The sequence below is a fragment of the Dermacentor variabilis genome, chromosome 1 (genome assembly GCF_050947875.1).
Source record: "Dermacentor variabilis isolate Ectoservices chromosome 1, ASM5094787v1, whole genome shotgun sequence".
NCBI lineage: Eukaryota > Metazoa > Arthropoda > Arachnida > Ixodida > Ixodidae > Dermacentor > Dermacentor variabilis.
In genome coordinates, this window is record NC_134568.1 from 161500045 (window position 1) to 161515862 (window position 15818).

At 46.3% G+C, this 15818-nt stretch overlaps 1 protein-coding gene across 2 annotated transcripts in view; it reads right to left on the reverse strand.

Moving 5' to 3' along the window:
* Nucleotides 1–15818, reverse strand: part of LOC142587664 (putative 4-coumarate--CoA ligase 1) — a 125846-nt gene that overhangs the window by 16887 nt on the left and 93141 nt on the right. For both annotated transcript variants that reach the window (XM_075698830.1, XM_075698837.1), the window contains exons 9-10: nt 7420–7677; nt 5782–5941 (exon numbers count right to left, since the gene is read on the reverse strand). In XM_075698830.1, coding sequence (XP_075554945.1) covers nt 5808–5941; nt 7420–7677 — 392 coding nt within the window. In that variant the 3' untranslated portion in view covers nt 5782–5807. The remainder of the gene's footprint in view (nt 1–5781; nt 5942–7419; nt 7678–15818) is intronic.

The following is a 15818-nucleotide window of genomic DNA, read 5'->3' on the forward strand; positions in this document are numbered from 1 at the left end:
GCTCGGGGCGGCAGAGTTATATACTACAGCACCATAATCCAATCGAGACCGAATTAGGCTCTTGTATAGGTTCATTAAACACTTCCTGTCACTACCCCATGTAGTCGGGATAGAAGTTTTATTAAGTTGATTGTTTTTCGAGATTTTTCTTTCAGATATCTAATGTGTGGGATGAAAGTGAGTCTGTAGTCAAGTAAAATACCCAGGAATTTCTCCTCTTTGTTGACAGGTATTTGGTGTCCACACAGTTCTAAGGAAGGATCCGGAAACAAGCCTCTCTTTCTTGTAAAAAGAACACAAGAGCTTTTGTGGGGGTTGATTTTAAATCCGTTTTTGTCTGCCCACTTGGAAATCTTGTTCAAGCCCTGCTGCACCTGTCTCTCGCATACTGAGGGGTTACAGGATTTGAAGCCGATTTGAATGTTGTCAACGTTGACAGAATAAAGAATGGCAGGTGGTAGGGAAGCACGAAGCGTGTTCATCTTCACGATGAAGAGCGTACAACTCAGCACGCATCCCTGTGGTACACCTGTTTCTTGTGTGAAAGGTCGCGACAATACGTTGCCGATTTTCACTCGGAAGATGCGATTCAACAAATAGCTTTCAATTATTTTCAGCATATTGCCACAGATGCCCATTTCCGACAAGTCTCGCAGGATGCCGTAGCGCCATGCTGTGTCATGTGCCCTCTCCATGTCAAGGAATATTGACATGAAAAACTGCTTATGTAGAAATGCGTCCCGAATATATCCTTCAATGCGTACAAGGTGATCTGTTGTCGACCGGCCTTCTCTGAAGCCACACTGATAGGGATCAAGTATATTGTTGAGTTCAAGGAAATGCGTGAGTCTGCAATTAATCATTTTTTTCAAAAACCTTACACAGGCAGCTTGTAAGAGCTATCGGGCGATATCTTGCCGCCATGGGTGAGTCTTCCCTCTGCTTCAAAACAGGGACCACAATTGCTTCTTTCCATGCAGTTGGAAAGTATCCCGCAGCCCAAATAGTGTTGAAAATTGTGAGTAGTGTAACTTGGGTGACATTGTGTAGGTTTTTGATCATTTCATACATGATTCTGTCAGAACCCGGTGCGGAGCTCTTGCATGATCTCAAGGCAGCTCTGAACTCGGCAATACCAAAAGGACAGTTGTATGGTTCATTCTTTTGACATTTTCTTATGAGTGGCTTACATTCCTCTATTTGTTTGTATTTGAGAAAGGATTCTGAATAATTTTTTGGACTTGACACGCTCTCAAAGTGCTCGCCAAGGGAGTCTGCCTGATCTTGCAGTGTGTCGCCCTGTGTATTTAACAGAGGGAGTGAGTACGTTGGTAGACCCCTAATTCTATTTACCCTGTTCCAGACTTCACCCGCCGTGGTGGCTCAGTGGCTATGGTGTTGGGCTGCTGAGCACGAGGTCGCGGGATCGAATCCCGGCCACGGCGGCCGCATTTCGATGGGGGCGAAATGCGAAAACACCCGTGTGCTTAGATTTAGGTGCACGTTAAAGAACCCCAGGTGGTCAAAATTTCCGGAGTCCTCCACTACGGCGTGCCTCATAATCAGAAAGTGGTTTTGGCACGTAAAACCCCAAATATTATTATTATTACTGTTCCAGACTTTGGTCTCATCTGTAAACGAGTTAATACTCGATAAAAAGTTCTGCCAACTTTCTCTTCTGGCCTGCCTGCGGGTTCTCCTGCCTTGAGATTTTACTTTCTTAAAGTTGATAAGATTCTCTGCAGTGGGGGAAGCGCGTAGCAGCCCCCACGCTTTGTTCTGTTTCTTACGAGAAATCCTACATTCGTCGTTCCACCACGGGACACACCGTCTGCATGCCAAGCCACTTCCTTCAGATATGCATTTAGATGCGGTATCTATTATGAACGCTTTAAAATACTCCACAGCCGCATCAATTTCTAAACAAGACATATCAGCCCATGAGATGGTAGTGAGAGTTCGAAATTTCTCCCAGTAGGCTGTATCTATCTTCCACCTAGGAGCTTGTGGAGGAAATTCATTTTCTTTAGATGTTCTTAGCAATAAGGGGAAGTGATCGCTCCCGTAAGGATTGCTCGTAACTTCCCATTCGAGTTCGGGCAGTATAGAGGCGGAAACTATACTAAGATCTATTGACGAAAAGGTTCTGTTCGCAAGAGAGTAATATGTGGGTTCTTTCTTATTTAGAAGGCACGCTCCAGAAGAGAAAGGAACTGTTCAACGAGACGACCTAGCGCATCGATACGAGAGTCTCCCCACAAGGTGCTGTGTGCATTGAAATCGCCAAGAACAACATAAGGTTCTGGCAATTCATCTATGAAGGACTGAAATTCATGTTTGCTTAGTTTGTAGTGTGGGGGTATATAAATCGAGCAAATAGTGATAAGTTTGTTTAGCAAAACAATTCGAACCGCCACTGCTTCAAGGGCCGTTCGTAGCTGTAAATGTTGACATGTTATGCTCTTTTGGATTACAATTGCAACACCTCTCGATGATGCGATTGCGTCATCGCGATCTTTGCGAAAAGTAACATGCTGTCGGAGAAAGTTTGTGTGTTGCAATTTTAGGTGTGTTTCCTGTAGACACAGCACTTTTGGATTGTGTTTGTGTGTAATCTCTTGCAGGTCATCAAAGTTCCTAAGAAAACCTCTGACATTCCATGGAATGATTTGTGTATCCATGTTGAAAGTAAATAAGTGCTGTGTGTACGGAAAGGGAGGTGATGCCTTAGGTTACAGAGCTCTTTCGAGGCCCTGTAACGGGGGTTCTGCCCTTTCTGGAGCGTTCGAGGGAGCCTCGCCGGTCCTTAGGCGTTTGGTGCGCCCTGAGGACAGATGTAGTGTCCATTGCCTCTTATGAGGCGCCGGACACGTGCTCTTGGGAGCGAGAAGTTACAAGAGAGAGTCCTGCCTTGGAGGGCAAGATCCCTGCGCCCACCAGCCCGGAGGTCGATGGGGCACCCTGCGGGATTTGGCTGCGCCAGCTGTTGCCAGCGCTGGAGGGGGCCGGGGATGTTGGGACAGCCTCAGCAGCACCTACCTTCGGGGTCGATGGTCCCCTCTGCTGTGTTGACGGAGCAGCGCTAGCTGCAACCGCCGCGGGGGCAGATGGCGTAACTGCCGACTCACTGCCTGTGGGTCTGACAGCCGCCGGAGGCCGTTGTGACGCTGCCCCCTTACGCGCCACATCGGCAAAGCTGCTCTTAGACAGGTATGACACCCGCCTACGTGCCTCTTTGAAAGATATGTTTTCTTTGACTTTGATTGTCACAATCTCTTTTTCTCTTTTCCAGGACGGGCAGGACCGCGAGTATGCGGCATGCTCGCCCTCACAGTTGACACAATGTGGAGTGTTCTGGCACGTTTCGGAAGAATGTTCTTTGTCACTGCACTTGGCACATGTCAGCCGGCCTCGACAGTTCTGTGAACTGTGGCCGAACCTTTGGCACTTAAAGCATCTAAGAGGATTGGGCACGTATGGCCTGACACGAAGTTTGATATAACCGGCCTCGGTGGACTCGGGGAGGACACTTGAACCGAAAGTGAGTGTCAGGTGTTTAGTCTTGATCTCTTTACGATCTCGCCTCATCTTAATTCGCTTAACATTTATGACATTCTGTTCACTGAAGCCCTCCAAGAGTTCAGCTTCAGTGAGCTCTAGCATGTCATCGTCCGAGACAACGCCGCGGGTGGTGTTCATGGTACGGTGCGGAGTTACTGTTATTTGGGTCTTCCCAAATTAGACAAGTTTCGGCAGTTTCTCGTACTGCTTCTTATCGTGGAGCTCCAAGAGAAGATCACCACTTGTCATTCTCGACGCCGTATATCCTGTTCCAAAAACTTCAGTTACAGACTTTGAAACAAGGAACGGTGAAATGTTATGCACTAGTTTGTCTGGGTTTTCTGAGTGAATCACATGATATCTAGGAAACTACTATTACTACTACTATTACTTGGGTCTACTATTAGGAAACTACTATTACTTGGGTCTTCCCAAATGATGCTAGTTTCGGCAGTTTGTCATATTTCTTCTGATCGCGGAGCTCCAAGAGGAGCTCACCGCTTGCCATCCGCGAAGCCTTATATCCTGGACCAAAAAATTCACTCAAAGACTTTGAAACAAGGAATGGTGAAATGGTTCGCACTGGTTTGTCTGAGTGAATTACGTGAAAACAAGGGAAGTTGTGGACTTGTCGTCCGAAAAACTGAAAGATCTTCGGTGCGCCCTCGTTTGTGAGGGCGATCAGGGAGTTTAGGAAAAGCGTTTTCCATAAGTACAGTAGGGTTTTCGGCCGCTATGCCGACCACCCACCATGGAGCCCAACAGGGGGACGCGACAGGAGTTCCTGCTAGAGAAACCCTGCCAACGCCAGCCGTACATCGCTGATATAACCAAATACAGCATAACCAAGGCTGGCTAGCTACACAAGGTTAACCCTTGCCGCCGGGAAACTAGGAAGTGAGGTGAAGTGATGAGAGGACAGGAAACATGAAAAAGGCGAGAGAGAAAGATGAAGATTAGAGAGGAGGACAGGAAAAGGCCACTGCCGATGTCCCCCGGGTGGGTCAGTCCGGGGGTGCCGTCTACATGAAGCAGAGGCCAAAGAGGTGTGTTGCCTCCGCCGGGGGGCCTTAAAGGTCCGAACACCCGGCATCGGCTCAACCTCCAGGATCCCCCTTTCCCCGGACACGGCTAAGCCGCGCACGGCTACACGCAGGAGGGTCCAACCCTCGTGTGCTCGGGTACGTGGTGTCGCCACACACCAAACGCCTGCTGACGCAGACGCCCCTGCGGGGGGGCGCCGAAACTGCTCGTATCGGATCTCTTCATGGTCTGCTTTTTCGATCCGACGGTAATCCAGCCCGTGCCGGCCTCGAATTATTCTTGGGAAATATTGTCCCCTTGCACGAGTACCTACATTTCTTCGGTCTACGAGCGAGCGTGCGCGCGCCACATGTACTCTTTTTTTGCAGGTGCGCCTATAGGCCTAGGCTCGCGGTAGCCACCGCCGCGGTTGCCGGTGTGGCACAGAAGAAAATTTGGCGTAGAAATTAGAAAAATGGGATTCCCACTTTGAAGTTGGTATAAGCAGAATACTGGTAACTTGCTGCGTAAGATGTCAGCAAAAATCGGTGATTTTTGGTGATTTCCCTGCAAAATCCTTGAACGAAGACGGAGCCGACGGGATCTCCATCTGCTTTCTTCGGCCACCTCTTCCGGGCGAAATTACGACTTTTTTTTTTAACAACCCGTTATTTGGAGTTCTTGCATAGCTACTTTGGAAAGTTTAGCTTGAAAGCCTCTTTGCAACCAAGCTCTAAAGATGTTGGGATGCTATTCGTGCAGTTTTTAATGATAGTTAGTTATGCTGTTTATAAATTATGATTTGTCCACGATAGCTGTCTTTTCTGCACTAGCCGGTACAGACATGGTATCTATAGTTACACCGAAGTAAATAGTCCTGCTGTAAATATATGCATCTGCGTTTGACTATTCGATAGTGGATACTTATTATTCGAATTCGATTCAGATTCGAGAATCTAACCCGAATCTAACCAAAACTAAACCAGTTTGCACAGCTCTGATCGTACGTTAATACCAACCAACTTTGCTAGAGCTTTACCGATAGCGATGAGTTTACCCGAATCAATCCCTCATGTGACGTCATGGTGACAGCATCGCCTCCCTGCACGAGCTATACTGCCGCTAAAACTATCTGAAGTTAATTTTTAACGTCTTAACAAATGAAAACAAAAATTACAAGGATAAATTAATACTTACAAAAACACATGCAGAAAACTGTTCAGTTAAATTGCGCTGACTTTGTGGTTCTTGTTGGAATCCCTCAGTACTCTCCGAAGATTCTTTCCAGTATCAGATTTCGGAATGCTCGTCACAAACTCGATGCCTCCGTGAAGGTGTTTGTGAAAAGCCGTTTGGTCTGGAAGGCAGAAAAAAAATTAAGGCTATTTTTCTGAACCGAACCAGGTGACCGCAGACACTGAGGCTATTGAGTGCTACAGGAGCTATAAAAGCAATAACAAAGAGGTGTGCAAGACGCACTTGGTCAACGATGTCCCCAGTGTGCGCAACTAGCACGGAGATGTCTTTCCTAGCTTCTTCTGGCGGTGCAACCTAACTTGGCCGTTGAGCACATTGCCGCCTATACAGCATTTTCGCACGCCGGATTCACGTCGGGTTGTCGTGAAACACCGGTAAACCAAATGCCACCCTGTGACTTTGAAATGGGAATTTTAAACGGAAACCTTAAGGTGCCCGTGTTGCCAGCAGCTGAGAGTGCGCTAAAGGTCACAAAGGTTTCTGAATAAGTTTTGACGAGTTCGTGAATTTGTGCGTGTCTGAATATTTCAACCATTTCCAGGCAGACGCGGGCTGCCACAAGTGAAAGAGAGCGTATGCTGGCTTACGCTGCCTGAAGCCATGCCAGTCCATGCTACTAACATTGAGAACTAATCTCAAGAAGGCTGCAGAGATGACGTGTGCTGCCGAAGTGAGGTGAAGGGAAGCTAAGGTGTACAACACAATTCGCTTCCCCTGAAGGAGGCAGCTAGCGGGGCAGAAATCCCTTTCCGCTCAGCCTACAGTCGACTAGTTGGGCCCCGCCTGGTTGGGTTATAACGTTGTTTCTGTTTCATCCTTATACGGGAAGTACGTGCTAGACCATGTGATAAAGCGCATATGCGATTAAAAAATAAAAGGCACAAAATTGCACATTTTTGGTCATATGTTACCTCAGATACCTTGAAAGTAGCAGGTCCGTCATCTTTAGTTTATAAAGCGACGCTCTCTTTGCGATTTCTGCGCTCTGCGACTCTCAGCGCCAGCAGCTCGCTTCTAGCGCCTCTACCTGCCCGAGACATAAAATACTACTCCGGTTCGCTCTTCGATGAAAGGGAGCACGTCAAGGCATCCTATTGAAATGACGACTTCAGCGCCAAATCTTGAAGCTGCCGCAGCTCCTCTTCGGTCACAGTGGAGCGACAGGCATTAACAGAAGGCGCTATTATCTTTGTGAAGCCTTTCATGCCTTTCAACGCACTTAATTTGGGTTCGCGCTGACATATCAGGCTGAGTTGGCAGAGCGAGTTTACTTCATCCTGGAAGTGTTTCCTAGGTTATATCTCCGGTCCAGGACGAATTTTGCCTCACATACGAAGCTTAAATTTAGCACAGCCGAATTAGCTTCCTTGGCAACATCTGGTTGCCCACAAATTAACTTAATTTATTACATCCTCAAAATAAGCTCTTTTCAATGAACTTCATTAGTGACAATCATTCAACGATATTTATGGAGATTAATGGCAAGAAAATCTCACGCTACACAAACAGAAAAAGCGAGTGCGACGTTGCCATACTGCAGTATTTGTTTCTGGATAGGCGAAGAGCCACTGAGCCTACCAGCAACCAGCTTTGCGAGCTCATTCTTGAGCGTTTCGGTAGCCGCGTCGTCCTGGAAGAGCACGACGAATGCTCGTGCGGCTTCTCCATAGTCGCGGTGAGGAACACCGGTCACGGCCGCCTCCTTGACGGCCTCATGCTGCAGGAGTAAGTCCTCAAGTTCCGCTGGTGCCACCTGCTGGTCCATGCACTTGATCAGCTCCTTTATGCGGTCCACGACGAATAGTTTGCCGCCCTCGGTGTAGTAGCCAATATCACCTGCACGCAGGGTGAGCATTTACCACATGCTAAATATTTGGCACGCCGGAACATGCTTTTCGAACGAGACAATTCTCCACCGCATGAAGTGTTTTATTCATAAGAAAAACTCTGGGAACTGACGTCATTTCCGCCCTCACGCCTGCTTTAGCATCGAACGTATTTGCGCCTATGTGGCTGAACAGTACAAATGACATGACACGAACAAATACGCGTATGCTTGCGCCTCCTTGTCATATCAGGTAGTGGAAAGAGCGACAAGCAACAAATGAGATTTTGTCCGCTGTCGAACAGATTTTTGTCGGTCGCTGCGTCTCATTTTTGTCATTAGTGTGGTGTCATCACGTATTTTGAGAACGCTCTTGTTGCCAGCATCCTCAAATATACCATGGGAACATCAGCTCTGGCAGCGAGTATTTTGAAAAAGAAGAAAAGGAAAGGAAAAAAAGGAAGGTGAAAAATAAGAATCCGGCAGAGTTCGCGGGAAGCCGCATGTAAAATTGGCCTCCAAGAATTCCGATATTCGGCTCCGACGCGCCGCTGAACGGTTCAGTAGCTTCTTTGAGACTTCCGTTGCAGAGCGTAACAATCGAGCTTTTCTACGACTGCGACCGTCGATTTGAGACTAAGTCGTCTCAAATCCTCTGCGACTATAGCCGGTGTGAAGAATGTGCCTGCAGGTTTACTATGGTGTGCGGATGATTATTTGATGCTACTGGGGCAAGGGCCAGGTGTAGCCAAAGAGCACCAAGGCAATGCTAATTATCTGTCAATGGTGCACGAACTGTAAATTTTGAAGCGTAGATGTAACACTGCTGCATAGAGTCCTCAAAGATGGGAATTGCGTAGAATATATGTGCATTGAACTATGAGAACTAGATGCGAGGTATGAGACGTGCTATGGTCATAAAAGGTATTCAATAAGGGGATGATAATCAAAAGATGTGGTTGTCAGCAGCACTAATGCCTCAGTAGGACACTTGAACGCTAGGGCATAGAAGCACGGGCTCTACAAAAGCGTATTATCTTAGCAGCAGCCTCCAGTGAGAGGATGGGCCATGAAATTAGTGGGTGTACAACATGCTGTACACCAACATCGTTTACAAAAGCTAAGACTGATTTACAGTCAAAGAGTGGGTCATTACCTGAGAACATTGGTGCATGTCGTGGGACTTGTTGACGGCATGATAAGCGACAGTGCTTTTTTTTCTGTGAACCTCAAATGCACGACATTCCAGCAACACGTGAAGGACAGTTAATGTCATTCCGTATTTATCACGGATAGGTGGCTAGTAACCAGTCAACACGCATGTGTCTGTGCCATACGTGTGGCCTATTCTAAGGGTGTGTTCCAATTCTGGCCATCATCGGAGACAGTCTACGTGGACAGCTAAGGAGAATGCTGAGAGCACTTCGGAGGTCATGTAATGGAACGCGTTTCTAGCCGTCTCGAAGGCGTACGGGAGGGATGTGTACGAAACGAATTACGCTTCGCGAGTATGAGAGACGCTTCTGCGACGTGACGCCACCTCGCGGCAATAAGAAAAAGTTGAGAAAAGTATATAAAATTTCTGTATTTTAAGTCTTTGTGCATGTAAACCTATGAAAACCACTGGTAGCTTACATTAAGAGCATAGGATAGCGTGTCTACCTTTTCTTGTGCGCAGACAACCTTACTGTCGTCTTTACAAGCGTTCTGTTCAGCCGCCATCTTGTTTGGACAGGAAAGTAGCCTGCATCGTTTTTGACTGATGCCGCCATCGCGAAGCTGTCTACTTCGACGTCTTCGTGAGAAGTTAGTTAGTTAGGTAAATGGGGGTTTTGTGGCGCAAAAGCGGCTAAGGCTATGCTGCGCCAAACACGAGGTGTTCTAACATACAGTTTATAAAGGAAAAGACTATGTTAATAATCTAAATTTTATGTGAAAATCCAGTGTCGTCTAGAAATTTACGGACGTCACATAATGGGACTAGCGGATCATCACCTAAAATTAGAGCAGGGTGTAACGGTATGTGTAATTGATATAATTTGTGCAAAAGTGTTCGTCTGTGTGTTTCAATCGGCGTACATGTGAGTAATATGTGTATAACTGTTAGTGGCTGTTGACATTTCTCGCATGTCGGTGTGTCTTCTTTCGTAAGTAAGTAATTGTGTGTGAGGTGTGTGCCCAATGCGTAGTCGGCATAAAACTACTTCGATGAACCGCTCCTGATGATAGCAAGACTTCCACTCCCCAACTATGGGTTTCGTGAGATGTAACTTGTTGTCGGCACAACGGTCCCATTCGCGTTGCCATTTTACCGTTAAGGCTTTTCTAATTGCGCGGATGCTATCTTTATATAGGAGTATTGTGTTTGTAATGTCTTTGTGTGCTGGGCCATCAATGCATATCTATCAGCTGCTTCGTTACCCGGTATCCCAACATGGCTTGGGACCCAGCAGAAACGAATTGACCTCCCGTATTCGTTAAAAGCCACCATGTTTAAAATGTCTCCAATCAGGGGTTCACACTCAGATTTCAGATGTAGTGCCTTCAGTGTGCTTAAAGAATCTGTGTATATGACTGCATTTGTGTGTTTATCAGCGATAATTTTTTGAACAACCCATATAGCGAAAACTTCGGCCGTGAAAACGGAGGCGTGTTGTGGCGATCGAATACTTTTTTCCCAATTTTCCGTTATGACCCCCATACCCACGTGTTCTTTCGTTTTGGAGCCATCAGTGTAATATTGCACGCTATTTTGATATTTGTCTTGAAGTTCACGGAATTCTTCTGTAATGTGTTCGCGTGGGGTGTCTTTCTTCTTTAAATGTGTCAATGTCCAGTCACCTAACGGTTCAAAATCGTATCACGGGGGCAAACGCTGTGGCTTTCTGGCAACCTCGAGGACTTCGCAAGGAATGTCATAATCGTGGACGTATTCCTCATATCGTAGGACAAGCGGTTTGATCATGTTCGGTTTATTTGTATAGTGTGGGCGTGAGTTGCATTGTCTGAGGATGTTGTAGCATATGTGTTGTGGTGATGACTGAATTCTTAGTACGTAGGAAAAAGTGAGTAATACTCTGCGCTGCTGTAAGGAGGGTTCACTACACTCAACATATAAACTTTGAATAGGTGAAGTTTTGTAGGCACCACTTGCCAGTCGCAGTCCAAGTTTACGTACTCGATCAAGTCGTTGGATGTAGGACTGTCTGGCTGAGCCGTAAACAATAGAGCCGTAGTCTAAACGGCTGCGAACAAGAGAGCGGTAAATACGTAAAAGACGTTCGGTCGGGACCCCAGTGCTTATGAGATAAAAATTTCAGGATATTCAATGCTGTATTTGCCTTAATCCTTAGTGTTTTATTAAATTGTGGGGTTTTACGTGTCAAAACATCTTTCTGATTAAGAGGCACGCCATAGTGGAGGACTCCGGAAATTTCGACCACCTGGGGTTCTTTAACGTGCACCGAAATCTAAGCACATGGGTGTTTTCGCATTTCGCCCCCATCAAAATGCGGCCGCCGTGGCCGGGATTCGATCCCGCGACCTCGTGCTCAGCAGCCCAATACCATAGCCATTGAGCAACCACGGCGGGTAATCTTTAGTGTTTTAATGTGGGGTAGGAAGCTAAGTTTTTTGTCAAAGATTACTCCCAAGAATTTATGTTCTTGTTTTACCGGCAGCGCGACATCATTCAATTTTATATCAGGGTCTAAGTACAACCCTCGTTCTTGCGAAAAAAAAAGCACTGTAACAGTTTTCTGAGTAAAGAAGCGGAAGCCATTTTTCTCAGCCCACTCCATTAGTTTGTTTATTGTTTTATGGACCTGTCTTTCACATGTTCGTAAGCTTGAGGCGCGGCATGCTATTTGCAGATCATCGACATATATGGAGTGCATAACGGAGGTGGGGATAACTTTGTTGACAGAGTTAATTTTTACTATAAAGAGTGCTGTGCTAAGTACGCAACCTTGTGGCACGCCATTTTTCTTGATAAATGTGCGCGAGAGCACAGTGCCTAGACGGATTTGGAATGTTCTGTTGGACATAAAATCAGCGAGACAGTTTAGCATTTTGCCACGGATTCCTAACGCGGCGAGGTCACGTAAGATTCCAAATCTCCACGTGGTGTCGTACGCTTTTTCTAGGTCGAAGAACACTGCCAAGCAGTGCTGTTTTTGTAAAAATGCTTCACGTATTTTGTGTTCAAGTCGGACGAGGTGGTATGTCGTTGAACACCCTTTTTTATAGCCGCACTGGTGAAAATTGATGGAGTTCCGTGTATCAAGCGTGAAAGTTTATCTCGCATTTACGAGACTTTCGTACGATTTCGCCAAACAGCTTGTGAGGGCAATGGGTCGAAAGCTGCTTGGGGATGTGGGAGATTTACCTGTTTTTAAAAAACGCACAACTATTGCGTTTTTCCAACTTTTTGGCATGCTTCCAGATTCAAATACCTTGTTAAAAAATTTAAGGAGAGCATCTACGGATGCTGGGGACAGGTGTGCAAGCATGGAATAATGGATCCGGTCAGGACCTACTGCAGTTTTCTTGCCAGCACAGAGAACCCGGTTAAGCTCTTGCAACGTAAATGGAGCGTTGTATTCGTCCCTTGACATACACGCAGTTGGTAGCTTCTCTTTTTCTACCGACAGTTTGTATATTAAGAACCTGTTTGAATAATTAGCCGAGCTAGAGATGTTATAGAAATGCTCCCCAAGTATATTCGCTTGTTCTTGTGTTGTCTGAGTGCCTGAAGGTTTAAGTATGGGTATCGTGTATGGTGAGTAGTCCCCCTTAAACTTCCTGACCTGGTCCCACACCCTTTTGGATGTAACGGTGCTATTAATTGTAGATACATATTTTTGCCAGGAACATTTTTCTGCCTGTCTCCGGATATATCGAGCTTTCGCTTTGGCTTGTTTAAAATTTAGAAGGTTGTTATGTGTTGGGTACCTGCGTAAGGTTCACCAGGCCTTATTTTGCTGCTTTTTTGCTACGGTGCATTCATGTGTCCACCAAGGATTAAGCTTTTTCCGAACAACGCCAGAAGATTGCGGAATGGCCTTTTCGGCTGCAGAAATAATACAGTTAGTAAATTTTTCATTTATTTCGTCAATGCTTAAGTCTGTTAAAGTAAGCTCCTCCAGCCTGGCAGTTTCTGTGAAAACAGACCAGTCTGCCATTTGTAGTTTCCAATGGCGCGGTTTGTGCGATATAATGGGTAGCGTTGATTTGAGGTTGACTATAGCAGGTAGATGATCACTGCCATATGATGTCTTCAGTACGTCCCATTTAAAATCCGTAAAAATGTAGGGAGAGCAAAATGCTAAATCAATGCAGCTAGAAGTACGTGAACTCGGTGAAAAATGAGTTGGCGCACCTGAATTTAAAAGACAGATGTTATTAGTCAAAATAAAATCTTCGATAAGTTGTCCTCTTTGGTCATTCTTATCGCTGCCCCAAAGAGTGCAGTGAGCATTAAAATCACCAACTAAAACAAAAGGCTCCGGCAGCTGGTCAATTAAATCTTCCAAATCTCGAGTTGTGAAATGGCTATGGGGAGGAATGTATAATGAACAAATGGTTACAGTCTTAAATGACAAAACGGTGAGAGCTACTGCCTCGTACGGAGTATTTAATAAAACGTTCCGTGTGGGAATGCCGCTTTAAACGACAATAGCGACACCTCCTGATAGACGACTGGAGTGCTCGCGGTCTTTTCTTACGACAGTAAAACCTTTAAGAAAATATGTATGTTTGGGTCCTAGATTCGTTTCTTGGAGGCAGAATGCCACTGGTGATAACTTATTTATAATATATTTGATGTCACCTAGATTATGGATTAGGCCTCTGCAATTCCAATGAATGATAAAAGCCATCTTATTGGAATTGAGGAAAAAATTACTTATGTGTGTGAGCTTACAAATTGTAGGTGACATGTATTTAAAATCTGATTACTTTATGAAGGGCTGTAACCGTTCAGGTTACCTTTCCCTTTCTCACCGGAGTTATAATATGTTTGTCCTTCTGTGAGCGCTCCAAGGAGCGCCGGTCTTTTGGCGTCAATGACGCCGGGCTTTTAGGATCGGCCTCCATTGCCTTTTCCGAGGCACTGGACGATCGAGAGCCAGGCGCCGAGATGCGCGTCTCGGAGCCGTGGGGTACGGTTCAACTTCGGGCCCTGCGGCAGTGTGGTCTGCTGGCCCGTCTTCGTTTCTGATGGAGCAGCACTGGCTGCAGCCACCATGGGGTCGGTTGGGGTTTCTACAGGGGTACCGGACGTGGACCCTGTAGATTCCTGAAACCGGTGTGGCGCTGCCCCCTGCCGCGTCACACTGGCATAGCTTACTTGAGGTAAGTGCGCTAGCCTTTTCCTCGCTTCATAAAATGAAATCTTTTCCTTTACAGTTATTGCAATTATTTCTTTCTCTCTTTTCCAGCAAGGGTAGCTCCGCGAGTAAGCTGGATGATCGCCCTTGCAATTGACACATTGTGCGGGAGCATTGCAGTTGTCAGATGGATGGTCGTTGGCACTACACTTCGCGCATGTTTCCTCTGCATGATTGTGATGCATGTCCGAACTTCTGGCACTTGAAGCACCGCCTTGGGTTCGGTATGTATGGTCGGACATTGATTTTCAGGTAGCCCTTGTCGAGTGAGCTTGGCACAGTACTGGAACCAAATGTGAGTACTACGTATTTTGTGGGGATCTGTTGGTCGTTTCGTCGGAGTGTTATCCTTTGTACCTTGATTACATTTTGTTCCTGGAATCCCTCAAGGAGCTCTTCGTCACTGAGGTTCAAAAAATCTTCTGGTATTACTCCTCTGCTGGTATTGAGCGAGCGATGGGGGGAAATTGTGACATTAATGTCACCGATACTTGTGAGTTCACTGGTTTTTTCGATTTGTTCTTTCTTTGTTACTTCGAGGAGGAGGTCTCCGCTTGCCATTTTTGATGCTTTGTAGCCTGATACAATTGTGTTTGATAGGCATTTCGATACTAAGGAAGGTGATAGTCTTCTCATAGTTGTGTTGCCTTCACTATGAAGGACATGGAATTTTGGGAAGGTGTCATGATTTGGTTTCAATGCGAACTGAAATGTTGCTTCGGTGCGCCCTCGTTTTTGAGGGCGATCTTCGAGGGAGGGGAAAGCGTTTGCCATTAAACATTGGAAAATTCGGCGGCAATGGTAGCCACCCACCACCGAGCACAACTAGGGGACGCTATTAGGTTGGGAATGATACCTGCAGACGCCAGCCATGCATCGCCGCTATAACCTAATATATATATTACCCAAGACTGGATATATTACACGCGGTTAACCCTTGCCGCCAGGAAATACGGAAGTAATAAGAAGTGAAGAGAAGACAGGAAAGATGGAAAAGTGGGAGAGAAAGACGAAGATTGGAGAGGAGGACAGGAAAAGGCGACTGCCGATTTCCTCCAGGTGTGTCAGTCTGGAGGTGCCGTCTATATGAAGCCGAGGCCGAAGAGGCGTGTTGCCTCCGCCGGGGGGCTTTAAAGGTCCGAACACCCAGCATCGGCTCAACCCCCAGGATCCCCCTTTCCCCAGACACGGCTAAGCCGCGCACGGCTACACGCGGGAGGGGCCAACCCTCGTGTGCTCGGGTACGTGGTGTCGCAACACACCAAACGCCTGCTGACGCAGACGCCCCTGCGGGGTCTTCGTGAGAAGTGGAACGAGACTTAATATGGCCGCCGTTTGCTTAGCAGTCTACTTTGACATCTACGGCGAGTATTGCAACATAGCCATTGTCTACAGATGATGACCTTAGTTCGCCGTATTTTGGATATGGGCGGCCCGTTTCCGAACTGTGGGTCGATAACATGCATGCAACTTATTAGATATTTCACTGTCCTATGAGCGTTGCCAATAGTTCCTAAGGTTTTTCGTAGTAATGTTTTAAGTCTTTGGCAGAGACAGCTATAGAGGAGTTACTATTGTGGTGGTTTCATCAGCGAGCATATTGCTCTTGGTGCCTCTGTATCCATGGACACAGCTCAATGCAACATGTTGATTGGACAAGTATGTTGAACGCAGGAGTGAGTAAAGGTCATTTAGTGCCAGATTTTAATTTTCTTTGAAATGAACTTAAGCATCTTACCACACGTAAAGTGTGAGTTTATATA